Source organism: Saccostrea cucullata, unplaced genomic scaffold (assembly GCF_032062105.1).
Source record: "Saccostrea cucullata isolate Sc308-1 unplaced genomic scaffold, CSIRO_AGI_Scuc_v1 ctg12021, whole genome shotgun sequence".
Lineage (NCBI taxonomy): Eukaryota > Metazoa > Mollusca > Bivalvia > Ostreida > Ostreidae > Saccostrea > Saccostrea cuccullata.
Genome location: NW_026931978.1, coordinates 4085 through 31513, shown reverse-complemented (window position 1 = coordinate 31513; position 27429 = coordinate 4085). Strand labels below are relative to the sequence as shown.

At 32.8% G+C, this 27429-nt stretch overlaps 2 protein-coding genes across 2 annotated transcripts in view; one reads left to right on the top strand and one right to left on the bottom strand.

The window, feature by feature from the left end:
- LOC134234179 (uncharacterized) overlaps positions 1-26967 on the bottom strand; it is a 29670-nt gene extending 2703 nt beyond the window's left edge. The window contains exons 1-7 of the mRNA XM_062716239.1: positions 26739-26967; positions 25899-26171; positions 25373-25684; positions 23554-23838; positions 14998-15288; positions 3958-4167; positions 3521-3817 (exon numbers count right to left, since the gene is read on the bottom strand). Of these exons, the coding sequence (XP_062572223.1) occupies positions 3521-3817; positions 3958-4167; positions 14998-15288; positions 23554-23838; positions 25373-25684; positions 25899-26171; positions 26739-26967 (1897 nt within the window). The remainder of the gene's footprint in view (positions 1-3520; positions 3818-3957; positions 4168-14997; positions 15289-23553; positions 23839-25372; positions 25685-25898; positions 26172-26738) is intronic.
- On the top strand, positions 21380-21926 carry LOC134234178 (uncharacterized). The gene is made up of 2 exons (XM_062716238.1): positions 21380-21543; positions 21639-21926. The coding sequence occupies exons 1-2, from the start codon at positions 21402-21404 to the stop codon at positions 21890-21892; spliced, it is 396 nt and encodes a 131-aa protein (XP_062572222.1). The 5' UTR covers positions 21380-21401; the 3' UTR covers positions 21893-21926.
- Positions 26968-27429: the final 462 nt, after the last annotated feature.

Genomic DNA, 27429 nt, shown 5'->3' with positions numbered 1-27429 from the left:
AATTAACAACCAGTATCAAAACCCATTTTAACACATTTTTCTAAAGGACATGTGTAATTTTCACCGCCAATTTATCATAATTTGAAAGCTTTATACAAAATTTAACCAAACCGGAAATGACCTTGATCTTCGTCTGAGGCCAAAATTTCGCGTCACACTAGGTTTAAAGAGTGTGAAATTGTCCTTAAACAATCTTAGAAACATGAAAACAAACAATTTCAGTCGTCTGAAAATGATAAGAAATCGGTGCTCGCGACAGTTTAATATCAGCTCAAGCAGTCTGAATCATCCTTAAAGCGGTGCACATAAGTGCTGAACGCCATCTCTGTGAGATGATGTACTGTTAAATTCCCGAATCTGAGTCTCAGTGAACACATTTGGAATTTTTGTAAGGACTGTCAAAGCCCCCTCCCCCTCCACACAATATCAACGGTCCATGCAGCGGATGAGTCAATCTCCTATTCAGGGGTACATGGTATCTAACAGTAAATGATGTCTTGTAGTAATTAGAGAAAGTGGTGATTATTTTGTGTGAATTTTCATTTTGAGGGTACATCATTTCCTTGACATTTTGCTTAAAATTCTGACAAGATACTAACATGAAATTAATGCAACATCGAACTGTAGTATGCATCATTAACCATGAATTAAAGAAATTATTTATTGTATGCATTTGATCTTTAAAATTTAAAAAATGTAAGGTGAACACTTAGAAGTTTGGTTCAGAGTATATGTTTTCTCAAGTTTTTTTTCAAAGAAATCTGAAGGATATTCGGGGTACCTTAAGATCAAAACCCAAAACTATCAATAAAACAATACCTGGTATCCTACAGAAGAAAGAATTTTCTGACAGTAAAAGGCAAAATCATTACGAATGTCTTACAATATACTCGTAAAATGGCGTGTTCCCATTTCACTTTTTCTGTGAAATAAAGGTACAAAAAGGCTACCTGCAGAATTGTTAAAAATAGATAGGAGAACTACAGTGCCACCCATTAAAAATTGTATAATTATTTAGAATGAAAAGGTGCGTTGTTTCTCTATTTATTTCTCCATGGTGTTAAACCTTTCAGCTCAAAATATCACAAACCGTGTATTCTTAACTTATTTTTTCAATGTTTCCAGAACAATACTTTCTTGACAATAACCATTTTGAACCTGAAATTTGGGGCCATCGAACTTTTCGCCCATCTACACTGCCAGTACTTTTAGTTTGCAAGATAATTAGGCCCAACGCACTTCGTGCAGATATCAACCACAAGAGTGCTAATATATGTGTAAGGAATTCATTGATCTATCTTTTTGGCATTTCAGGTAAGAACATGGAGATATTAACCCAGAACCTAGCGCAATATACATTTTTTGTTATGGGTGACACTGTGCTTTCTGTTTTACAAGCCAATTTTCCCGACCTCCGAGCTATATAACTGCAGCTAAGAAAAGACTAAAATAATTCTTAGGCAAAACTGGATTTTTTTTTATAATACTGTTGTATAAAACAAGAGACCCATGGGCCACATCGCTCAACTGAGCACATGGGACAGTTAAAAAAACTCAAATCAGCTTATTATTGAAAAGCTTACTTGTTGGAGAAGGGGAATTAGTTTTCTATTACTAACTTGATAATGTCAATACATCAATAAAGCATACAAAAGTCATGTATAATTTGCCATACTTGAAAAGAAGATTTTAAAGACTTCTAAAGATTTTTTCCAATATATTACTCCCATTGTGAGCCCCCCCCCCCCACTCCCAGACATTTTTTGAATAAATTTAAATCTTCACTACATACAGATGCTTACTTGTCAATTTGACAAAACTTTTCTGTTCTGGAGATTTTTTCCTATATATTCCATGTAATTTGATCAGATATATTGGCCTCGTCCTACCCCCTGGGGGTCATGATTTGAACAAACTTGAATCTACACTACCTGAGCATGCTTCCATAGGAGTTTCATATTTCCTGAAGAAATGGTTCTGGAGAAGAAGATTTAAAAAAATGTTTCTATATATTTCTATATATTTACATTTGCAAATGTTTTCCTTTATATAACACTACTAAAGGCAAGCGTTTTTATAACTGTGTAAATACAGGTATGGGGTCAAGAGGTCATAGATGTGCGTTTGGATAAACGTTCGACGTAATTTCTCTGTGACGTCATAAAGGGTCGACACGCGTTCAGTGGATTACATACATGCCGTTGGGTTTGAAAAAATTAAGGCATTTCACACGTTAACATTAATAATCAGGCAAATATAAAGTATGAATAAGTCACAAATGTAAATATAAGTAATAAGGTATCATTTTTTGAGTTTTATTGAGATGTAAAACGGGTTGGCACATGATCAAATCTTCCATAAAGCCCTTCGGGCTTTATGGGATTTGATCACGTGACCAACCCGTTTTACATCTCAATAAAACTCAAAAAATGATACCTTATTTCTTAAGTAAAACTTTGATCAGCCATTGTGGCCCCGCACTACACCTGGGGGTCATGATTTGAACAAACTGAATCTACACGACTTGAGGATGCTTCCACACGAGTTTCATCTTTCCTGGCCAAATGGTTCTGGAGAAGAAGATTTTTAAAGGACTTTCCCCATATATTCCTATGTAAAACTTTGATCGACCATTGTGGCCTCGCCCCACCTCCGGGGGTCATGATTTGAACAAATTTGAATCTACACTATCTGAGGATGCTTCCACATGATTTTCATCTTTCCTGGCCAAATGACTCTGGAGAAGAAGATTTTTAAAAGACACCATAGATTTTTCATCAATTTATAATTATTTCCCCTTTGAAGAGGGTTTGGCCCTTCATTTGAACAAACTTGAATCCCCTTCACCCAAGGGTGCTTTGTGGCAAGTTTGACTACAGACAAAATGTGATCAGAAAAGCTCACTTGAGCTTTCAGACAGGATACAATATCATGGAGATAACGAACAGTATTAAAATAAAAATAATCATAAAACAATACAAAATAGGAGCAAAGCAAACACGGATCTCCGAAACATCAGGTGGGATCCGGTGCCCTGAAGGAGTGAGCATCCCCTGCCGATCTGCGTATCTTTTAACTAGCTCACCAGGATATACCAAATTGACATAGGAATGGAAATTACCATTGTTAATTTACAATACGCCGTAGATATATCTAAATGTCAAGTTTAATGCATAGGATTTTGCACAAATTCTGCTTCATATGAATACATATATTTGAGTACGCAATTTTAACTTCTACGTTATCAATAAATAGCTTCGGTCCCACCCCTAGAAAATACGGGAATTCTTGTCTTATGCTCTGCTTACAGATTTGTACTGTATTAATTTTTTAAGATTGATAATTGTTCTTTGCCATTATAAGTCATAACGTTATGAGAGTAAACGACGTTATGAAGGTAGACACTTTGAACCTTTAATATTGAATACTTTTTGGTGTACAAAATCTTAGAAGATATGCAACCAAAAAGGTTCAGGGGTACTTAAATAAATACATCGAACACTTCTGTTAAGCCCCTTACCTTTACTGGTGTGTCCTTTTCTTATGACAATCTCACCACAGACAAGATAATCCACATTCAAAAAACAAAGATGTTTCAAAATATCTTGAGCATTTGACAGTAGCGCAAAGGTATACTCTTCTTTTATTGACAGCACGACCACAAAGCTTTTATCATGCTCTATTCCACTAATAACAACATACTCTTTCGAACATTCCAGCATATTGGCAACTGTATCTCGTATAGAGTAGATATCCTCCTTGGAGTATTCTTTGAAATTGCCACATATGTGAAACCTGACAGCTGTATACCCATTTTCTGCAAAGACAATTACAACAATATCTCAAGTTTATATATTGACGTCTCTTTATGAGTGAAACGTTTTCTAGAGCAATATACAAATTAACATATTTCTATATTAATAAAATGCTTAAAAGAGAAAAATACAGAAATGATACCTGGCTGGCTTTCAAAAAAGCAGAGCGCTTCCCAATCTTTGGCATACTTGTAACATCTTTTATAGAGATCAACGCATCCGATCCTCCGTAACACGTATTGTACCAAAATAACATCGCAGTTACTGAACAGTCCTTCCTGTATCAGAATTCCTAAGACTTCCCTCAAGGAATTACATTTAGATAAAGCATCTTCAATTATTGCTCCTTGATCTGAACATGAAAAATATAGTAAGCTGTTTAAAATACAATACGCATACCTTATATAATGGCTTTCAAATATCACGTTCTACAATAAAGAACTTTATTCGGTAATAACCAATATTTGCCCCCCAAATGAAACTTTGATGGAGATATATTTAATTCTCCATCAGCATACGTCAGTATCGAGATCATGTGAGATTGCAAAGCAACTCCCAGATTTTATTCAGTGCGAAGTTTGACCCAGATTCGATCAGTCGGGGAATTTTACGCTCTATATTTTATTTGGATTTAACCTTATTTTGTGATATTTATAGTATATTTTACGATTTAGTTGGACAGTGAATTAGTGCGGAACATTTGCGGTAAATTCAAACGGTTATTTGAACTGTACAGTTACATATTGACGAAGTTCAATAATGGACGAGGAGCGTCCCTCAGGCTCCGACGCCATTTTGAGGGATTTTCTTACGCAAGTGATGTCTACAGAACAGTCAGATACGCATCATGAGCAAGATGTACATAAAGGTGCAATGAATCTCGTAAGCGAGATGCACTTAATAATGAACATTCGTCGCAAGATACCCATAAGTGGGGAGACGATGATTCTCTGGGGACTAGCGCAAGGGTGCTAGATTGCGCAATTACGCGAGACTCAGAAACAAGATCGTGTTAACAACACTGAATTTGTGACAGAGACTATGTTTAAGAAATTCATGGTCGACCAAAATCTGGCGATGCTTGCCATGAAAAAATCTTTGGATGCAATTAACAATATGATTTATGTGGAAGCAGAGTCGACAGATGAGAGTGATTCGGATTTAGTAAAAAAAATTCAGCCAAAAGAAAGTCTGAAAACGTTACAGAAAATGCGTCTAAAAAGGCTAAGATCAGCAGCGAGTCAGAGTCGACCGCACGTGGAAAATTACCCGCTGTCAGTCAAAAGGAGGCGGGGCCTTCAGACTTGGGGAGATGTGACGTAGAAGGAAACAAAAATGGCGGCTCGGATAAACTAGTCTCGTTCAACCAGACGCTCGGCTGTCTCCGTGAACTCCGACCAGCAGAGAGTCTGGTAAAGAATCACATAAGCGTTTGTAACCGTCAGAGGGCGCTATCTTGTTTTCATTTTAAAAATCCTTTTTGTAAGCAAACGTTATATACGTTTCTTCTGATTGATTGTTACTTTATATTAATAAACTGGTCTTTAATTAGGGATACCAAACGAGAAATTACAATATCAGTCGAAAGAATTTGTATTACGCAGGTAGGGCTAAACTACTTTCACTTTGACTTTCGTACAGAATATTTACAAGACATAATCAAATACACTTACCTATAACTGGTGGGCATTACCGTAAACAATTCCTCTCTAACGGTTTTAACTTTTAGACATAGAACTTTTACATCTTTAAGTTATTTTTCTGCTGATTTATCATGTATTTGTTTAAATCTTGTAGGTGTGTTTTTTTCAGCCAATCAAAAACTTTACCAGAATTTCGGTAAGCCTCGCTTTGGCGTTACAATCGATATCACGTATCTTTACCAGAACAGCCGAGGGTCTGGTTGAACGAGACTACGGATAAACATGAGGAAGATCTGAATCATCTGTTTGCGGTTTCCAACTATATTGTAGAGGAAAAAAACGTCAGATGGTGTTGCTACTAAATTAGCAGACTTAGTTAATAAGTTGTTAGTTAGTAAACTCGAGGATTCGAAGAAAAATGACTTATTTGATAAGCATTTACGGCCTGAGAACTGTAATTTGGAATTTCCTCGAGTGAATGATTTTGTGTGGAATTACTGTATGAACGAAACTACGAGATTTACGGATGTTAAGGTACATAAAATTCAGAAAACCTTATTGAAAGGACTTGGTCCGGTGATCAAAGTGGTAGATAGTTTGCTGAAACCCAACAATAACTTTGACAAAAACAAAGCTGCAAAAGATCTACTCGATGTCGTGGCCATGTTGGCCTCTGCTAATACTGAGATTTCTTTGCACAGAAAAGCGTGTATTAAAAACAACATGAAACAAGCATATAAGAAACTGTGCACAAGTCAGACTGAAATCACAGCATACTTGTTTGGTGATGATGTGGTTGACAAAATGAAAAACATCACTGAACATAACAAAATGGCAAACAAGGTAGCATATGAAGACAAAAGCTCCAAAACGAGAATGAAATTCAATCCTCGCCTAAAGTTCAAAGAAAGAGCTAAAACAATTTTTTTAGGGAGAGGACCCCAGCACTACCAGCTGGCCATGGGGAATTACAGCAGGAACTACCACCACAACAATCACGACACAAAGAAAAGCTACACGAAGAAATCTGCGTCCCACCAGAAGCAGAGAAGGTAGGTGACATTCAACATGCTGGGCGAATTAGCCATTTTCTACCTGTGTGGGAATCTATCACACAAGATAGATACATCCTTGATGCTAGCTGTTAAAGGATATTCATTAGCGTTCACTTCGTAACCTGTTCAATATTCAGTGAAAGAAACTAAACTTAATGCTGCAGAGGCAGTTGCTTTAGACAATCAGTTATCAAAGCTAATGGCAAAAGGGGTAGTGGAGATAGCTTCACACTCTGCAGGTGATTATATCTGGACTGTGTTTTTACGTCCAAAAAAGGATGGTAACTATCGAGTTATTTTGAACTTAAAACAACTAAATGAAAACATTGAGTATGCTCATTTTAAAATGGAAAGACTGTGTTCACTCAGCTTTAAGATTAATTCAACCTGGATGTTATATGGGTTCTGTGGACCTAAGTGATGCATATTATACTGTGAATGTAGCTTTCTCTGACAGAAAATATTTAAGATTCATATGGAAAGGAACCCTGTATCAGTACACTTGTTTACCAAATGGCCTTTCAAGTGCACCCAGGCTTTTTACAAAACTCCTAAAGCCTGTGTATGCTTCACTCAGATCTAAAAGACATGTGTCAGTTGCATACATCGACGATTCCTATTTACAAGGAGAAACATATGAACAGTGTTTAAAAAATATTCAAGATACAAAAGAACTCTTTGAACAATTAGGTTTTAAAATCAATAAGGAAAAATCTGTGGTTGTACCTACACATGAACTTGTGTTCTTAGGATTTGTTTTGAATTCTAAATCAATGACAATCAGCCTCACTCCAGAGAAGATAAAGAAATTTAACAATCTTTATAAAAAATTTTGTTTAAAGAAATCATATACTCAATCAGACAAGTTACGGAACTAGTAGGAGTTCTTATTTCGTCCTCGGTAGCAATTCCTTTGGGAATGTTGTACACTTAAATACTTGAGAGAGAAAAGGCCATAGCCCTTAAACGTAAGAAGGGAAATTTTGATTCAAAAATGACATTATCAACAGAGGCACTTCAAGATTTAGAATGGTGGTCAATACAAATAAATAGTGGTATCAAAGCTCCCATTCGACAAATGTGTATTAGTGAAACACTGACTACTGATGCATCAGGAATAGGTTGGGGGGCAGAATACAGTGACGTTTCTACAGGAGGACATTGGTCCATAGAAGAAAAACAGTACTTGCCTAACATTAACTATTTGGAATTACATGCAGTTTTGCTAGGCTTACAAAGTTTTCTTGCTAAATTTGTAATAAACATGTGAAAATTTATTGTGATAATTCTACCACTGTAGCATATATTAACAATAAGGGTGGTACAAAGTCCACTGCATGTAGCTATAAAGCCAGAGAAATATGGGTGTTAGTGCATAAAAATAATATGTGTTTAACAGCTGTTTATTTACCAGGTGTTGAAAATGTAGTGGCAGATAGGGAGAGTAGGATGATTCGAGATGAAACAGAATGGATGTTGAACGAAAAACTTTTTAAGAATTTATCTTGTGTATATTTCAAACCACATATTGATCTGTTTGCATCTCGACTTAACAAACGGTTAAAACGACTTAACAAACAGTTAAAACAATTTGTGAGTTGGAGAAATGAACCTGGCGCATCTTTTGTTGATGCTTTTACAATTTCTTGGACTAATTTGTCTTTGTATGCTTTTCCTCCATTTAGCATTATCGGCCGGGTATGCCAAAAAATCCTGATGGACAAAGCCGAAGGCCTGCTAGTCACACCTCTGTGGGACACACAGAACTGGTATCCAATCATCTTGAGAATGTGTGTGAAACCACCACTTGTTCTGAAACCATCCAAAACGATGCTGCAGCTGAAAAACAATCCTACAAAAGTCCATCCTCTGGCAAGAAAACTTCATCTGATGGTGTGCCATGTTTTAGGAAAAATTTCCAGAAACTCGATTTATCGGAAAGATCAATTTCAGTACTTATGAAATCATGGAGAGGCTCCACGTGTAAACAATACAATGTGTACATAAAGAAGTGGTTTCAGTATTCAAATGAAGTACAGTGTAATAGTTGTATACCAAACATTTCTAATGTGTTACATTTTTTAGCATCACTGATGGCAGAGGGTTGTGGTTACAGTGCTATAAACACAGCTCGATCAGCTCTGTCAGGATTTATTATTGTAGATAACACGCCTGTAGGTCAGCATCCATTAGTTAGAAGATTTTTGAGAGGTGTATTTAACATTAAACCTTGTTTGCCAAAATATGGAATTACTTGGGATGTAAATATAGTGTTAGAATACCTTAAATTGTTAGAAAATGAGACTTTGTCTTTTCAATATGTGACATTTAAGTTAACTATGTTACTAGCTTTGGTGTCAGGACAACGTTGTCAGTCGTTAGCTTCTTTAGATATTGAAGATATGTACATAAATGATGAGTGTATAGTATTTAGGTTCAATGTGTTTCTCAAACAAACAAGACCTTCTTTTCAAGTTGAGCCTTAATTAGTGTTAAGAAAATTTTCAGAATGTCCTTCTCTGTGTGTATATTCTCTGTTGAAACTTTATTTAAAGAAAACAGCAGATATTAGAGGAGATACCACCAAATTATTATTAATGGTTAGAAAACCGCATAATGCTGTAACCAGTCAAACCATAGCACGATGGATCAAACGAGTGATGACAGAAGCTGGAATTGACACAAACATTTTCAGTGCACTTAGCACACGTTCTGCTGCAACAAGTGCCGATAAAGTCTATGGGACTGTCGCTCACCAGCATCATGAATGCTGCAGGATGGTCTAATTCGGGAACATTTCAAAAGTTTTATAACAAAACTGTTCAATGTGATAACTTTGGACTGTCAGTTTTATCAAAATATTCTACAGTAACTGATGATAAATCTTAACATGTTTTGACAATTGATGGCTGTAATAAATTTGGTAAATTTCACATATTGTCAATGGTTTCTGCAATATTAAGACATATTGCTAAATTGACTAATTGATTAATACAATGTCGTGACCACGCTTTAAATCTCTCACATGATCTCGATACTGACGTATGCTGATGGAGAATTTAAAAATTAAACGATACTTACCAAGAAGAAGTTTGATTGTAATTCTCCGAAGTATACGTCAGTATTAGAGATCAGGTGCCACACCGCACCCACCCAGTATTGAGAGTTTTGTTTTGTGGTCACAACATCTTTAAAGATTGAATTCTGGGAGTTGCTTTGCAATCTCACCTGATCTCTAATACTGACGTATACTTCGGAGAATTACAATCTTTTACTTGGTAAGTATCGTTTAATTTTTAAATTAAGTTCTTAAACAGGGGAATATATGCTGACTTCAAAGCACTGAATATTTTTTATAAGTAATGACGTCATATGTACGTAATGACGTCACAAACATGACTTAAATTTCAGTTTTTATGAATTTTACAGAAAAATGTACATATTTCGTCGATATTTTGAGTAAAAGTCACTGAGCGCATGCGTGTTCAGGATCAAAATTTTGATATAATGTGTAGAATGATAATATCAATGAAATATGTCAATATTGTTCCTGAACAAACTTGCGCTCTACAAATTTTAAAGCTAAAATTGTTGAAATTTTGTCCATTTTGTCCTCTTTCTGAAAAAGGATATAAAATCGGACTAGTTTGTGACGTCATAAAATCAAACATTGTAAATATACTGCTTTGAAACTATAATATTTTCTGTTAATTTATATTTCTCATACAATTTATTGAATTCAGCACTTTCAGGAAGTTTTCAAAATTTGACTTTTGTGGGGACAAATATATGCAATATACCGCATATAGTTCTTTGTCAACAATTACTAGTATATAAATATCATATTCATTCTCATATTTTGCACAAATATATCTTGGCTCTTTTGTATTTTACATTGGTGTCAGACCTAGGTATACTTGAACTTGACCTATGACCAACTTTATGAAATACTTTACATCGTCGGTAAACTTCATTTTTGACATTTAAGAGTTAAGTTAGAATGTACAGTTCTTCTAAAACATTTTAAAAAATACAACCATTACAGTCAACTTGACCTTCGACTACTTAAGGGGGGCCTATGTCTGAAAAGTCTTTGTGTGAAATTTTCAAAACTTACACATTTCATTCATGAACACTTGCTTTAAATTTTAAGGCATTAAAAATAATACCTTTCTATGTAATTTTTATACAGGAGCACGTGCAAAAAATGTATGTGAAATGCTAAAAAAAGATTATTTACAGACATTATTTTTTTTTAAAAGTATAATGCGCTAAAAAAAAGAACAAAAATCTCAAATCAGATTCAAAATGAATTTAAAATGTTGACTTGTATCTACAAGTACAATTTTTTTAAAATCTCGTTTTAAATTTTATCGAGAAAAAAAAAAATTAATGTAATGCTGAAATTACTAGTTATATTTCTCCTGATTTAAGCAGCTTTCTTCGCTGAATTTTAAATTTTCTTTTAGAACTTATACCAGCATATTATCGACGTCTGTTTTAAACACTGAAAATGCTATGAATTATCAAACCACCGGTAGAAAATTCTAATATAAACAAACTCTATAAATCAACAAAATAACTATTATATATAACAATTATTAATAATGAAGAAGTTTTCTTTTTGAAACGTGTGTATGGTATTGACTATTTACAATGTTAGACCTAAATCACAGAACTTAGCAAAAGCCAACAGGTATAAAAGAAACGTCGCTATTGTGACGTCAAAACGCTGTTATGACGTAGAACGACATAGGTCCCCCTTAACTAAGTTAATTAGGAGAGGACGTTCTAAGTTTTAAGAACTTGTGTCTAATCCTTTTGTTATAACATCTAAACAATAAAATATGTTCAAACGAAACGAATTATGCTGAGAGGGTTAAAATTTCCTTATGTCATTTAAATTTAGAGTGGTGAGGTTTGATAAATGATATTTATACATACTAATGAGATTATGAAAATGCACTTTGACACTTTAAAAAATACAGTAACTACCAAAACTGAAATTTTTAGATCGATATTCCAAAATGAATGGTGTAGACTGAAAATCGCGGTAAAGACAGACTGAAGTCTTTTTAGCTCACCTGAGCCAAAGGCTCAAGTGATCTTTTCTGATCAAATTTTGTCCGTTGTCTGTCGTTGTCGTTGTCGTCGTTGTCGTAAACTTTTCACATTTTCATCTTCTTCTCAAGAAACACTGGGTCAATTTCAATCAAACTTGCTACAAAGCACCCTTGGGTAAAGGGGATTCAAGTTTGTTCAAATGAAGGGCCTTTTTCCAAGGGGAGATAATTATGAATTAGAGAAAAATTGATGGCATTTTTCAAAAATCTTCTTCACAAGAACCACTGGGACAGGAAAGATGAAACTCATGTGGAATCATCCTCAGGTAGTGTATATTCAAGTTTGTTCAAATCATGACCCCCAGGGGGTAGGGTTTGGCCAAAATGGCCGATCAAAGTTTTACATAGGGATCTATAGGAAAAATCTTCTTCTCAAGAACCATTGAGACAGGAAAGATGAAACTCATGTGGAATCATCTTCAGATAGTGTAGATTCAAGTTTATTCAAATCATGACCCCCGGGGGTAGGGTTTGACCAAATGGCCGATAAAAGTTTTAAATAGGAATATATAGGGAAACCTTTTAAAATCTTCTTTTCAAGTACATCAAAGCCATGCTTAGTGATATTTATAGGGAATCATCCTCGGGTATTTTAGATTCTAGTTTCTTCAAATCATGACCCCCTGGGCGGTTAAAATTCAAGCCCCCCCTCCCCGCCCTCAGTTAACTTTCAGTTCTGATCTGATATGTGCTTTTTCCTAGCCAATTGCTCAGGTGAGCGATGTGGCCCCTGGACCTCTTGTTTGAAGTATATTTGAAATCACCTAATAATAAATTAATTGATTAATAATTATTCACAATTTTAAAATTCATGAATATCCATTTTAACATTGAGGGGTTAGAAAGTGATATTTCTATTTGATTGTCAGATTTTATCTTACTATCCGTGTTTTTTTTTTGGCATGAACTATAATATGCTAGTAGCAAATGAAAAGCTTACCCCTTTTGGATAGTCATCTTTAAGGAAGCAAAAAGCTGGCACCACATGCATTCCTTTGAACATTCTACTTATTGTTTCCGATTTATTTCCTTAAACGTGTATTTGAGTTTATTTCAGAATTTAATGCATCGAGTGAAATATGTGGAGATAACAAACAGCATTTGAGTTCTGGCCTGGGGGCCATAAAACTTAGACGAGCTCACTTTTGATCTCAGTCTAACTTTTTTCAAAGGCATATATTGTAGAAAAGTGAGACTGAGATCAAAAGTGAGCTCGTCTAAGTTTTATGGCCCCCAGGACAGATGTTATTAAACGATACAAAAAATAGGAGAAGAGCAAACTATGTCCTCCAAAGCATCAGTGGTGTGATCAGGTGCCATGAAGGAGTAAACTAAGTACTTTCCATCGCATACTTTTGCTAACTTTTGTCGTAGGTGGGTGAGGTACACAGAAGTCATTTAGTCTCATCGAAATATGTTACAATGACATTGAATTAGCCGCTGTTTGATTAAGTTCGTGGTGTGAAACGTAAACATTATTGAGGATTATAAGGGGCTGCAAAGGTTTACTCGTATCTTCTTTCTACATATTGTTTTCAGATTTAAATAAATATATTTTGTTGTCTTGATATTTGGAAGTGCTGCAATTAAATATTTTTTTACAGGATCCGGCAATTTTTCATTGTAAGGTATTTTAATAGCTGTTGAAATTATTCTAGAAATGATAACCCAAACTCGCATTCACAGCTTAGAATGTGAAAAAAAGTTATAGAGAAAAAAAGAAACAAAAATATCCTTATACAATTAATTTTGAACTGAATATGTCCCCATTTTAACTATTTCCCGTTGTCTAGAATGCATTGAAATTGAAAAAAAACAATCAAATATTCATATCGTTTAATAATGTTGTTAAGTGTAAATACTTATTGTTAAAGAATATCCCCCAGACTATTTGATTTATCATAATAAAAAAGTCTACTTTATGTTATAGCTATAAAAGTAAAAGAAATCTTACCAATAAGTAAGTGTTTGAACCTTTCAAGCTCACTTTGTGGAAACGAGTTCTCAAGATCGTCTCTTAGATTGGCAAACGGTATATTTAGACCTCTTTTTCGATAAAAATCCATTTGTTTATCTAAAAAAGGATTCGAATAACAAGTTGTTAAATGTCACATTAGTTTCTTCTATCTAATATTTTTTTTATTACTTACTATGCGCCTTTTGAGCACTTTCCTCATTTCTGGTTTTCTTTTCTGCAATATAAATTTAATTAGCCATATCATCTTCCATCTTATATAAATAATGAGCAACACAAACATCACAAAAGTTGTTAAATATACTCTATTTTATTTGTACTCAAATTGATTTATTTAAAATTTGATAAATGACTTATTATTTTAAATAATTCTAAAAGTAAATTAACATCATGTTTATTCTGTGCTTTTATCATTGAAAATGTTATTTTTTAATTACTCTTCAGAAAAAAAGATAAGAAAATAAATATTCATATGGTTTAATAATGTTGTTAAGGGTAAATACTTATTGTTAGAGAATATCCCCAAAACATTTTAATCATCGTGTACAAATAATGATATAACAAAAAAGATTTGTTGTCCAGAAATATTCCCCCCTCCCCCTGTTAAACACAAGAAGCTTTGGCATAAATTTGTAAAATGACAGTCCATATTATAGGTACATGTAAAAAGGAATTATTGTTTCACAGGGGACTGATGTTTTAAAAATGTTTTCTGTTTTCCGTTGACTTCTATAGTGAAAAACTCAAGATTTACTAAACTTTAGAGTTCTCATTTTTTTTACTCATATCAGCAGTCTAGCTTAAAGTCATCATGTCGAAAGTTCTTTGGTCGATACAATGACCTTGTCAACAAATACAATTCATCATTGAGTCTTTTCATACTTATTGTTAGTCCATTATTTATATCCTGAATTGAAGACGGATTTTCCATTATTTCACAATAATGACAATGAGCACACGGCAGGTGTGACCAGTCAGCAAAGGATACTCACTCCTCCATGGCACCTGATCCCACCTCTTATGTTTCGGGAGGTCCGAGTTTGCTCTACTCCTATTTTGTATCTTTTTGGACTTTGATATTGAATACTGTTCGTTATCTCCATATCCTTCTTTGTTTTCCCAAATAAGTAACGTTTTAGGAAAATCCATATTTTAAAAAATATCTATAAAAAAAATTATAAAACCATTCGAATATCTTAACTTTTGAAAATTGACTTTGAGGTAGGCGGGAGAACAATACTAAAATTCGCACTTCTTTGAAACTGTTTAAGTAGGTCTTCAAAAATTGGATATATTTGCACATTTTTATGAATAAAAGTAAAAGTAAAAGTGATGTTTAGTAATTTAATTTAAAAATACAAAATATAATTCATGTAAACGATGTACCAATTATGACTTCTTTAGTTTCCCCAATGAAATTTGACACGCTAATTTGAAATTGTTGACCCTGCTTTTTACTGTATTCATGAACAATCAAAACTGGTTGTGGTAAGGAAACAGTTGAGCCTCTGTAAGTTGAATCGTGAACATCTATTGGTTGAAAATCCTCTTCTGGGGTTTGTTGAACTCTCCATTCTGCTGTCAGGGCATCCGGAATAGATTCCACCACAACAGTACAGGTTATTTTGTCAGTTTCTTCATCCTTTTCGTAATTGCCGTTTTGAACTATAGGATTGCCTAGAATATAGGTTATTCAATTTTTAGTTTGTTATTGCTGTCTTTTATGGTTTTAGATATACTAGTTATGGCACGCCAAATTCACAAAAATGAGATAAACCTAGTTTCACAATTGATAAACTAGGTTTATCGACTGTAAACTATAGTTTACAAACCGTAAACTATAGTTAACGATTCGTTAAGTATAGTTGACGATTCGTTAAGTATAGTTTTCATCTGTAAAACTATATTTAACGGTCGTTAACTATAGTTTACGAATGCTAATCTAAGATTATCTGTCTCAATAAAGCGTTAACAATAGATTTTGTTGATAAACATAGATTCAAGTTTGTAAACTATAGTTTACAATCGTAAACTATAGCTAAGAGTTGTTAATCATAGTTTCACAAATCTTGAAACTATATTTATCAGATCGTTAACTATAGTTAACGGTTTGTAAACTATAGTTTACAAATCGTGAAACTGTATTTATCAGATAATCTATGTTTTTGATGTTAAGTATAGTTTACGGTTGTGAAACATAGATTTTCGCGTTAACCATGGTTTACAGATGTAAAATATAGATTAACGTTGTTAACTATAGTTTACAGTCTGTAATCTATAGTTTACAACCGATAAACCTAGTTTATCGACTGTGAAACTATGTTTTGCTAATTTTTGTGAATTTGGCGTGCCATAACTAGTAATAAATAAAAATATTTACAATTATGATTGTATATTTTTTTTCTGTGAACTCTTTGAAGCTTTCATCAATAGGTGTGGATAGCTTAAAAAATATACACGTTCCTTTATTTTACAAAGAAGTTCTAAGTTGTTTTAATGAATGTAAAACTGAATTAAACTTTGATAAAACATCTTCTGATGATATTTTGCAACAGCCAATCTGGAATAATCGTAATTTGGTCTATAAAGGAAAAGCTATTTTCTTTGACAATTGGATTAAATCTGGAATTTTATATATATATATATATATATATATATATATATATATATATATATATATATATATATATATATATATATATATATATATATATATATGAATTGTTTGATGACAAGGGTTGCATCAGACCACTTGAACATTTTTCCAATATAATTGACAAATCTAATTGGCTATGTGAGTACAGAATTCTTCTGTCAGCTACTAAGAATATTCGAAGAACACACAATTTTTCAAATGCAAGCAACATAAATAATCAAAATGTAATTAACTTCAACTTCCCTTAAGGGAACTTCAACATATCAGGAAAATCAAGTAACGTTTTCTACAAAAATCTTATTGAAAAAAAGTTTGTAAACCCAGTTTTCAAGCCATATTATCTAAAGATTTTGGAATATTTGAGGAGTCAAGTTGGAAAAATATTTATGAATGTAACATTTTAGATATAAGAGATAAACACATAGCAGAATTTAGCTACAAACTATTGAATAATATATTATGTAACAATGCCTATGTGAGTAAGTGGAAAAAATTTTTATCTCCTATGTGTATACATTGTAACAAAATAGAAAATGAGAAACATTTGATTTTTGAATGTAATAATGTGTCTAATATATGGAATACTATAAGTAGTTTTTTATCATTTAAAATTCAGTGGAAACATATTGTTGTTGGGTTTTTCCATTAAAAAAAAATGATAAAACTAGATCTCTTAATTTACTTATTACGTATGTGGCATATAGAATTTATAAACATAAAATGTTATGTAGATTGGAGTCTTTGAGTGAAACTGAATATAATTTATATAATCATGTAAAAAAAATCAATTTGTTTCTACACTTCTGTATTACGCTTTCTATATGGTAACACTGAGCTAAGGATTTTCGAAAATCTTTTCAAACTAATGTGAAAATTATATATTCTTGTATAAATACTACTGGGAAGGGACCTGTCTTCCCGTAGTGCTGTCAAAAAGGGGGGAGTAAATGGACTGTGAAACGTATTTGTGGCTCCCTCGGTTGACAGCTACACTGAATATATCTACCTTATGAATACTGTATAAATATATTTTTTGAAAATAATTGTACTTTAATTTTTTTCTATATAGTTTATAACATCCTGCGTGATGTCATAGGGGCACATTATCATTGTTTAGAAGGAGCTTAGTCAGGGCCCCATCCCTGGCAGTTGCCTTATTTTTTTTCTAGTAATGTTAGTTGATATGTTTTTATAGATTAGGTCTGGGAAATAAATTGTTTTAAAAAAAATTGAAAGTTAGGTTTGTTGATATCTTGGTGATTAAACCTCATTTTTAATATTGCCAAGTGAAAAATCAGAAGCCTAACATGTATGACGATCTATTTGTCAGGCGTCAGTGGAAGGGGAATATTTAAATCCATCGTGTATTTTATATCTATTAGACAGCATGACATTTTTGTTTACAATTTTATTTCTCATATAAATTTTTATCTAAAAAGTTACTGTCTAGTTTGTCGGATACAACAAGAGTATGAAACGTGGATTCATTTATGATAAACGGAATTTAGTCGTTATTAGTATAAGCTCACCTGAGGGAAGGCTCAAGTGAGCTTTCCCGATCAAAACTTGTCCATTGTGTGTCGTTTTCGTCGTAAACTTTTCAAATTTTCATCTTTATTTCAAGAACCACTGGGCCAATTTTAATTAAATATAACACAAAATATCCTTGTTTAAAGGGAATCAAGTTTGCTCAAATAAATGATCATGCCCTCTTCCAGGGATAGATAATTGGGAGTTTGCAAAATTAATGGCATCTTTGAAAAATCTTCTTCTCAAGAGCCACTGGGCCAGAAAAGATGAAACTTATGTAGAAGCATCCTCAGTTAGTGATCATCAATATTAAAGCATTAAAAACAATGTAAATCCATGAGATCGAAGATCCTTGAAAGCCAATCATTGTTATATAAGGGAATATAAAAGTTATATCAGTTAAAATATTCATCTTATAATCAGCAAAGTCATTATGTATCATATCAATTAAAATCAGTTGTAGGAGGTATAGAGGAGGTAAAGATTAAAGTTTGTTCAACTACATGTGCACCTCCACCATCTTCTGAACCCACTTTTATATTAAAAGTTTATAACTGATTTTTGCTTTAACCTAGCCAGTCGCTCATTTGAGTGATGTGGCCTCTGGGCCTCTTGTGCAAATTATCCCACGTTTTGCATTGATGCATTGATTCATACCTAACAAATAATACAGTTAATCATATTAAAAGCTATATTATCCGAACCTTTTAAAATCGCTCATTGTATCAGTTTGAAAAAATATATGATTAATTTTTGTTTAAAAGTATCAATCGATTGTAGGAAGTTGTGCCACCATTGCACCATTTTTCATTGTTTTTGTAGAAATATTTTTAACAGGAAATGTTTGTTTAACAAAAATGTAAATTATTATCCTTGCAAATATTTCCAATTTTAAGATTCTTTTTTCTTCTTCTTACAATACCTGTTCATTATTTGAAATCTAATTTATTAAATATACATTCCAAAGTTGCATTAAAAATTTAAATTTGAATTGTTATATTTTAAAAAGATTTTTCCAATATAAAACTTTATGAGTAAAACCTAACACTTCCTTTTTTTACTGCAAGGTCATTAAGAGATGTTTCGCCGTATAGTGGAATAGTGGACCTCACGTCATATAATGGTAGGGATTAGCATTTGTATTCGCTGGTGTTCGACAGTGACGGAATTGACCTACTTAAGCCTCGGTTCTAATTTTCATCAATAAAGCCATCATATGATACATGGAATCCGGGTCATTTCTCCCCAGTACCTGCTCCGCCTAGGTCATTTCCGCCTAGGTCATTTCTCTCCTAGGTCATTTCCCTCCATTACCCAGGTCATTTCTCTCCACAACCCAGGTCATTTCACTCCAACATGAAAATTGTATGACTTATAGAATAAATGTAATTATAACAAGTTCTATTGATATCATAATTATTGAACTCAACATTTAACATGCGTCCTTTACGGTTAATTTATTTTATTTTATTTATTTATTTATTTATTTTTTACTTATTTACTTATTTATTTATTTATATTTTTTAATTTATTCATTTATTTAATTATATATTTATGAATTAATTATTTATTTATTTCAGTCATTCAACAAAAACATTCCTTTTTTATGTTGCTTTCAAATTTACCATTATTAACTAGGTCCTAACTAAATACATTTAATGGATCGATTTCAACATGGTGTTGTAAATATTTGCCGATATATATTCCACGGCAAATCTTAATGTCGTTTCATTTATTTAACAATTTCAAGATGGAATTCTCAATCTTGAAAGAGTTCCAAACAGATTGCAATGAATGGTAAAAAAAGTTATTTATCCTTTATAAAATAAAATCAAACAACTTCTCGCAAAGAAAAGCATGCATGGGTATTGATTTTCTTCCGTAAATTAAAGTAATGCATTTATGAATTCATCGATTTATTCATTTATTTGTCTGTAAGTTACTTTTTTTTATTTGTTTAAAGTATTCTTTAATTCATTCCTAAATTCATATTTTTGATTAATTAATTATTTATTAATTAGCGAATTCATTTATTTTATTTTATTTCTTTCTTTCTTTCTTTCTTTCTATGGAATATAAATTAACTAAGATTGAAAGCGATGCGATTTTTATTTATTTTATTTATTTATTTATTTATTTATTTATTTTTATAGTTTTAAAATTTAAATTGAATAGAAGTCCTTAAGTTTGTTTAGTGTCCTGTCATCATTCGTTTATGACCTTTATCAGGATTAAATATATAATTGTTAGATTTCGTAATTGCTGTCTGACCGTTTTATGGTACCTTACACGGTGTTTATACATATACATGCTGGGTACATATGTTTATCCGTAAGTTGTCAATTTCACAGATTGACACCACAATCATATTACTCGTTTGGACTTAATGACAGAAAATGTCAACTTTGTGTATTGTACACAGATGTGTTCAGCCAGATTATATAAATAAAAATTTTGCCATTTTTTATTTCACTAAAAATCACATTCACTGCAGTACCTTCTAGAAATCACAAATTTTCGTCAAGATGACTAATCCAAAATGTTTGGACTGTCACAGACAAGTAAGTTGAAAAATTCCTTCTTTTTTGTACGAGCACGTTTTTTTTTTGAGCAAGTACGTAGTTTATTGTACCTTAGAAAAGAATTAAAAGAAGAATCGAATGAAAATAAACTGGCCAATAAATGCATATAAAACAATGGTGCTGATATTAATTTAAAAATTCCTGATTGTTACAAACATTTTGCTACATTATTTCTCTTGCATACATGTATAAGAAATGATAGACTTCTCCTGAACGAATCCTTATTAAAGCTACATGTATTTATATATGGCGTATCGGAGCTAAAATAAATGAAAGTACGAGATTAAGTATAGATTAAGACGTTCTAAATGTACGTTCAAATAAAATTATCATCGATTTTATATGCTAAAGTTTCTGTAGGTTAAATTGACTTTAAACTGTTTCTGATATTTTATCCCAGTCGGAAATAAATCGCTTATTGTTTTAAATCTCTGATATCAATGAAACGTGATTTGTTTAAATTGTGTAATTTACAGAACAAATAGATAGATCTCTTTGATTTTAGTAAGTCTGAACTTGTATCAAAAATCATCTCTGGTTTAACTCCGAATTTGATGTCAACAGATAACGGATAAAAGAAAAGGGGGGGGGGGCTTAAGTACTCAAATAATTTTTCTTACAGGGATAATATACATACCAAACAAGGATCATTTTACGGTGAAATAAATTTTTAAAATCTTGCAGCCAATTAAATTATTAATCGCTAATTACAGGTTCGACCTAGACAGCACGCTCTTTGTTGTGAAATTTGCGAGAGATGGCAGCATCGTTTGTGCAGCACAAGTAAGATTAAAAAAAATCTAGTTGACATTCAGTATAAATAAATGAAAAAAGGCAATTTTGGGCTACATTTTTACTTTAACAAATTTTGTAGACGTATCCCTGCAAGAGTATTGGACTATTCTGGGTGGAGAGGAGGGATTAGCTTGGCAGTGTAACGACTGCAAGAATGAAAATAGGAGAGTGGATCTAGAAGAGCTTCAGGAATCCAAACAAATGACATCAACCCCACATTCCGGGCAATGCAAGAAAAGGTTCAGGAATCTTCCTCTCTAAAGTCCCTCACAGACTACATGGAAAGACAGTGGATTAACAACGCTGTATTCCCTATTCCAGCCTGGTCCATCTACAAACAGGAGATTCGTACTAACAACGATACCGAAGGTAATTCTTTTTCTTATATGTGCCTTCAATATTTATCGGTAACCTCCTCCCCCCTATAATATTATTGACTTGCTTATTCTTTAAAAATTACCTAGGATGGCACAATCGTCTCAATGGCAAAGCTGGGAATGGAAACCTTGGGTTCTACCGCTTGATTCCTCTGCTGCAGAAGGAGGCTGAAATTATGCACGTCCAGGTTTCCGCACAGGACCTGTCTCGTGATGCCAGAATAACCAGCACAAGGGTGGAGAAGAAAATTCGGCAAGCTTGGTCGGACTATGACGATGAGATGATCACTACAAGCCATTTCTTGCGAATTTGTGGAGGTGTTTATGGCCACACGGAGTAAGTTTTCGATAGTCTGATTTTTTTTCGGTGTTAAATTCGCGTTTATTCTTGGGATATTTGTACATGCCGTATTCTTTTGTATATATGTAAATATTACATTTCAGGTTGTTTTTTTTTCATTGATAGCATTTTTCCCTTAGATTTTTGTTTTCTTCGCGTTCATAAAAACATTTTTGGGTTTAAATAAAATTTGTACAAAAACGTAAAACTTCGTAAATATTTACATACATGGTTTAGAGATATACAGGTACCCTTTTTCTACAAAAAGATGTTTTACTTTATGTTCATTTTCTCCCTTTTTGTCGTAAGATCTAGAGTGACAGAATGTAATCTAAATCCATTTTAATTTTTTATTCTTCATAGTTGTCACGCTGAACATTATGAAAACAATCGGTAAAAGTAAATTTTTATTAAAAAAAAATAATTTTCTTTAGTTTCGACTTTCTTCATTTTCTTAATATTCTTTTCGTAGACAAAATTTCATTATTAGCTAAGGCATAAATTTATAATTTTATTAAATTTATTAAATTTGGCTTTAAATTTTTCTTTCAAAATTATGGCCCTTAATGAGGAGGCCTCCACGTGGCAAGGGCTGGGCAACGGTATCAATTTATTTATTTTTTTTTTACAACATAGTAAAATTATATTTTCCTGTAAATAAGATACCGGCAGACTTCCTCTTGTATAGTTTTTATAAGTCATAAATTAATAAAATTAAACTGATTGACCAGATACGAGTAAATAACAAAAAATAGAGTTGTATATAATTATATTAGATTAGGTAAAAAAAATTCATTTTATTAAATTTATTAAATTTGGCTTTAAATTTTTCTTTCAAAATTATGGTCCTTAATGAGGAGGCCTCCACGTGGCAAGGGCTGGGCAACGGTATCTATTTTTTTTTTTTTAAATAATAAAATTATTTTCCTGTAAATAAGATACCGGCAGACTTCCTCTTGTATAGTTTTTATAAGTCATAAATTAATAAAATTAATTTGATTGACCAGATACGAGTTAATAAGACAAAAAATGGAGTTGTAAATAATTATATAAGACTAGATAAAAAATGGGGTGAAATGACCTAGGTAGGAGAGAGAAATGACCTACCGTGAAATGACCTACCGTGAAATGGTGGGAGAGAGAAATAACCTGGGAGAGAAAAATTTTTAGAGAGAAATGACCTGACACCTGATACATGTATGTTAAAAAATAATAAAAGGTGTAAAAAAAATTATTGACTGTTCTCGGGCTAAATGCGTTTTGTTGACCCTTCGAACTGCACTGTTTGCCTTCAGTCTTATTAACGGCCCCAGGCAAACAGTGTGATTCTTATGCCCAACAAAACGCATGATACTATGTCCTCAAACCCAGTCAATAAATTTATATTGGATTATATCAAGCTGTATTTTTAAGAGAATACTAGAATTATATTTAGCTAATTATATATTTATTTTACATATTTATATTTTTAAATATATCCATGAATTTCTAGTCAAACAAAAACAGAAAAAGCAATTTACTACTTCGTCAGAGTGATTTAAATGACCCAAGGATATACGAAATTGATTAATTTTTAAGTCTTTTAATATTTTCCTTAAAATTCATAAGAATTTGTGCCCATGAAATACAACATTCAGTACCATGCAAACGCATTTTATTTACCTAAATGGATCGGATTACTAGCCATAGATCCAACTGCATTTAAAACGTAACACTGGTATTCTCCAACGTCGTTTGAATTTACTCTGTGTATTACTAACGAAGGATCAACAATGCTTCCTCCAGCATATTTTCCTTGACTACCTAAAATGTCGATGCATTCTTTGTCTTTCGTCCAAATAATATTCGTGACTTCTGGAGAATTATTGGAGAGAGAAAATTTGCAAACAATTGTAACGCATTGATTTGCAATATTGGTTTCAAGATTTGTAAATACAGAGGAAGGATCTGTAAAGAAAAGGATAAATATTAATTTTCAAAAATAGTTCGATCCATAGGTTCTGAAAATCAACAGATAAGTAATTGAAAATTCTCACAAAATGTCTTGGAACTCACAAAGTACTCGTAATTCATATTTAACCCACTATTAGTTTATATAGACTATTTTGGAGTACAGTGCAACGATATATTCAAAAAGTGGTGTGAATCAGATGTGGACACTCAAAAATTCCAAAGAACTTTTGAACAATCTGAAATCACAAGATTTTACCAAAAATCAACAGCTTAAAAACTTACGACTTTTCAACTTTATATACAACCATTCCCCACGATAAATTAAAATCCAGGCTTTTTGATATCATTGACAGCTGCTTTTTCAATAAAAATGGAACTCGTAAATTTACTTACCTGGTTATTGGTCATTTGCAAAATTATTTTGTTAACATACATTCTGATTGCACACACTAGTACTCTGAAGTTGACATCAAAGAGATGCTTGAGTTTCTGATTGACAATATCTATGTGGTTTTTGGACACCAGATATTCCAACAATCTATTGAAACTCCAATTGCGCTCTGTTATTAGCAGACCTATTTTTATATTCATATGAAGCAGAATTTGTACAAAATCTTATGCGTGAAAAGAAGAAAACACATAGTGTGGCCCTCAACTCAACATTTAGATATATCGTCGACGTATTGTCAATAAACAATGGTAATTTCCATGCCTACGTCGATACGATATATCCTGGTGAGCTTGAGATAAAAGATACCATAGAGTCTGACACATCTGTTTCATACTTGTATATTTTACTTGACAAAGACTCTAATGGTAATCTAACAACCAAGCTATATGATAAACGTGATGACTTTAACTTTTCTATCGTCAACTTCCCTTTCTTAATCAGCAATATACTTTCATCACATTCATACAGAGTGTATATATCTCAGTTGATTCGATACGCAAGAGCATACTCTATATATGAACAATTTCTTAAACGAGGTAAATTATTGACAAGCAAGTTGATGAAACAGGAATATAGGCCGTCTCGTTTAAAATAATCATTTCGTCACTTCTATGGTCGATACAATGATCTTGTCAGCAAATACAATTTATCATTGAGTCAAAAGCTGACTGACGTTTTTCATACCAATTTGTTAGTCCATTATTTATACACTGAATTGACGACAGATTTGTCGTTATTTTCTGATCATGACAAGGAGCACACGGCGGGTGTGACCGGTCAGCAAGGGATGCTTACTCCTCATGGCACCTGATTTCACCTCTGATGTTTCGGGGGTCCGTGTTTGCTCTGCTCTTGTTTTGTATTGTTTTACGGACTTTAAGATTGAATACTGTTATCTCCATATCCTTCTTCGAGGAATAATCCTCTATATTAATAAGTAGATCCTTTTAATCTTTACAGTTTGAAATTGTGCCTGAGATTAGTAAATAACTAAACATGCCAAAATTAGTTTATATCATAATGTTTAATGTGATTCTTTCTATACATTTCTCAGTGTTTGGTTATATTTAAACTCACCAATAACTAATTTTAGCCGAACAGCATTGCTTGTAGATTTTCCAATTCTATTTGTGACCTCTAGTCTGTAATACAAAATGTCCGAATAGGATGTCTTCTTTATTACGAGAACGGGATTTTCTGGGTCCACACTGCTTTCGAAATATCGGGAATCATTGATGTCTATGTTCATAAAATTATCAGGATCCTGACTTTTGCTTTTTTGCCAAGATACTTTCTCTTGTGATGGACACGATTTAATGACAGGTTCAATCTTAATTTGACCACCTAAAGGAACCTTCAGATCTTTGCCAATTTCTACAGATGGGGCAGCTAGAACGATTTTAAGGAAAATTCATGTATAAAGGAAATTTTCTTCTTTTCATAAAAAAGTCTGAGACATAAAAGAAAAAAAAAAACTGAAAAAAGTCGTTGATGCAGTCCTTTTTCTAAAAAGCACAATTTAGCATAATTTATTAACATTTACCTTTAGCTAAATAATATATAAACATGATTAACAACCATGGTTAGTGTATAATTACAATACCTAGAACTATGCGCTTTACGTTTGATCCAGCATCATTGAATACTCTACATGTGTATTCACCGCTGTCGTTCTCTGATGGAGATAAGATTTTCAGATAATCATCTGTAATTCCACCACCTTTGTACTTCTTTGTATTCGTCGTCAAAGGTTCTCCATCCTTGGTCCACTCAATTTTGTCTGATTCGGGAAATATATTTTCAACACGGCTACTATACAGAATTTTGACGCAATCTATTTCTGAGGATACGTTGATAATCTCTAGATTTGGGGGATCTGCAAAATAATGTTTTTAGCATTAAAAAACACCAATCAATGCTATTCTTAAGTATATCTGCAGATACAACAACATAACTCCAACATAATTCACCAGCTTCAAATATATTTTTCGACCATGCGGGAAACTTAAACCGTCTTTCGAGCTTACTCAATAAACCGATTGGGAAGTTGGTATATGCATATTTTGGAATACGTATGATTAATTCTAAATTTTTCTTTTGTCAGTGGAAGAGATCGGCTCTATGATAAAAACATTGATCAATTTTAGAAATCTTAAAACAATACAAGTCTGTTGGCAGGGCATAAACTGTACGGACCCCTCGACATTCCAGAGTTGGAATCAGGTGCCTAGAAGGAGAGTGTTGATCTGCTTGAGTTCATTAAATAAAATTATACAGTGCTAATTTGAAAGCATTTTCTTTTGTATGAATTGCTCATGCTCTATTGGTTCATCCTCCCTCTGCCAAACCATTCTTGATTTTTGTTTGGGGGTGGGGGGTATGAAACGAAGATGTAAAGAAAAATACCATTAACTTTGAAAGCTTGTTAAGAAGAATATGTTACTTTGTATTTTGATATTCCTTCCATCCTTTTCTCTTGATATCAAGGCTTGATATTCACCCTGGTCATCTTTTTCAACATTTTGTATCACAGGTCTTCTACTAGTCCTTTCATGGTACTTCTCTATACTTAAGTCAGTGAGATCTGTTGTGTCTCCTATTTGTCTCATCAAAGAAACTGGCCAATTACCGGTGTCTACACCGTTCCCTGTCTTGGCTTCAAAATACGCCATGTCTCCACAAAGAATTTTCCCATTTTCTTTCAATCCAATTACTGAAATATTTTATTCATAATAGAGAAATAGAATATTTTTTTCTGTTAGATTTGTAATTAAAACATCAATGCATAACCACTGCAACCCTTACAATAAATTGTTCATATTTATAATAGACGACGAAGCACGATAAACAAAGAATATTGATGGACAAATCAGATAGAAATAAACCAAACAAAATTAAAACAAACCTTCATTTTTGCATATAGCTTTACTTGATGATTCTTCGCAGTCTAAAGATACGAAGGGTGTTTCTTCATCTGAATTGTAAAAGAACAAACGTATTGGTCTGCAATGAACTTTATATCAAAAGCTACTGCTATCACCTGATAATCGATAATAAATTCCTAAGTAAAAAGGATCTATAAAATATGTGTGTGTCTTGCTTCTTGTAGCATGCAATGCATAAGCGGATTACAT

What these genes read in the sequence shown, in the direction of transcription:
- LOC134234178 (XM_062716238.1), top strand. Translation starts at nt 21,402, where the DNA reads ATGCAAGAAAAGGTTCAGGAATCTTCCTCTCTAAAGTCCCTCACAGAC. An exon ending in TACTAACAACGATACCGAAG is followed by an intron (nt 21,544 to 21,638) that starts GTAATTCTTTTT and finishes AAAATTACCTAG; the next exon opens with GATGGCACAATCGTCTCAAT.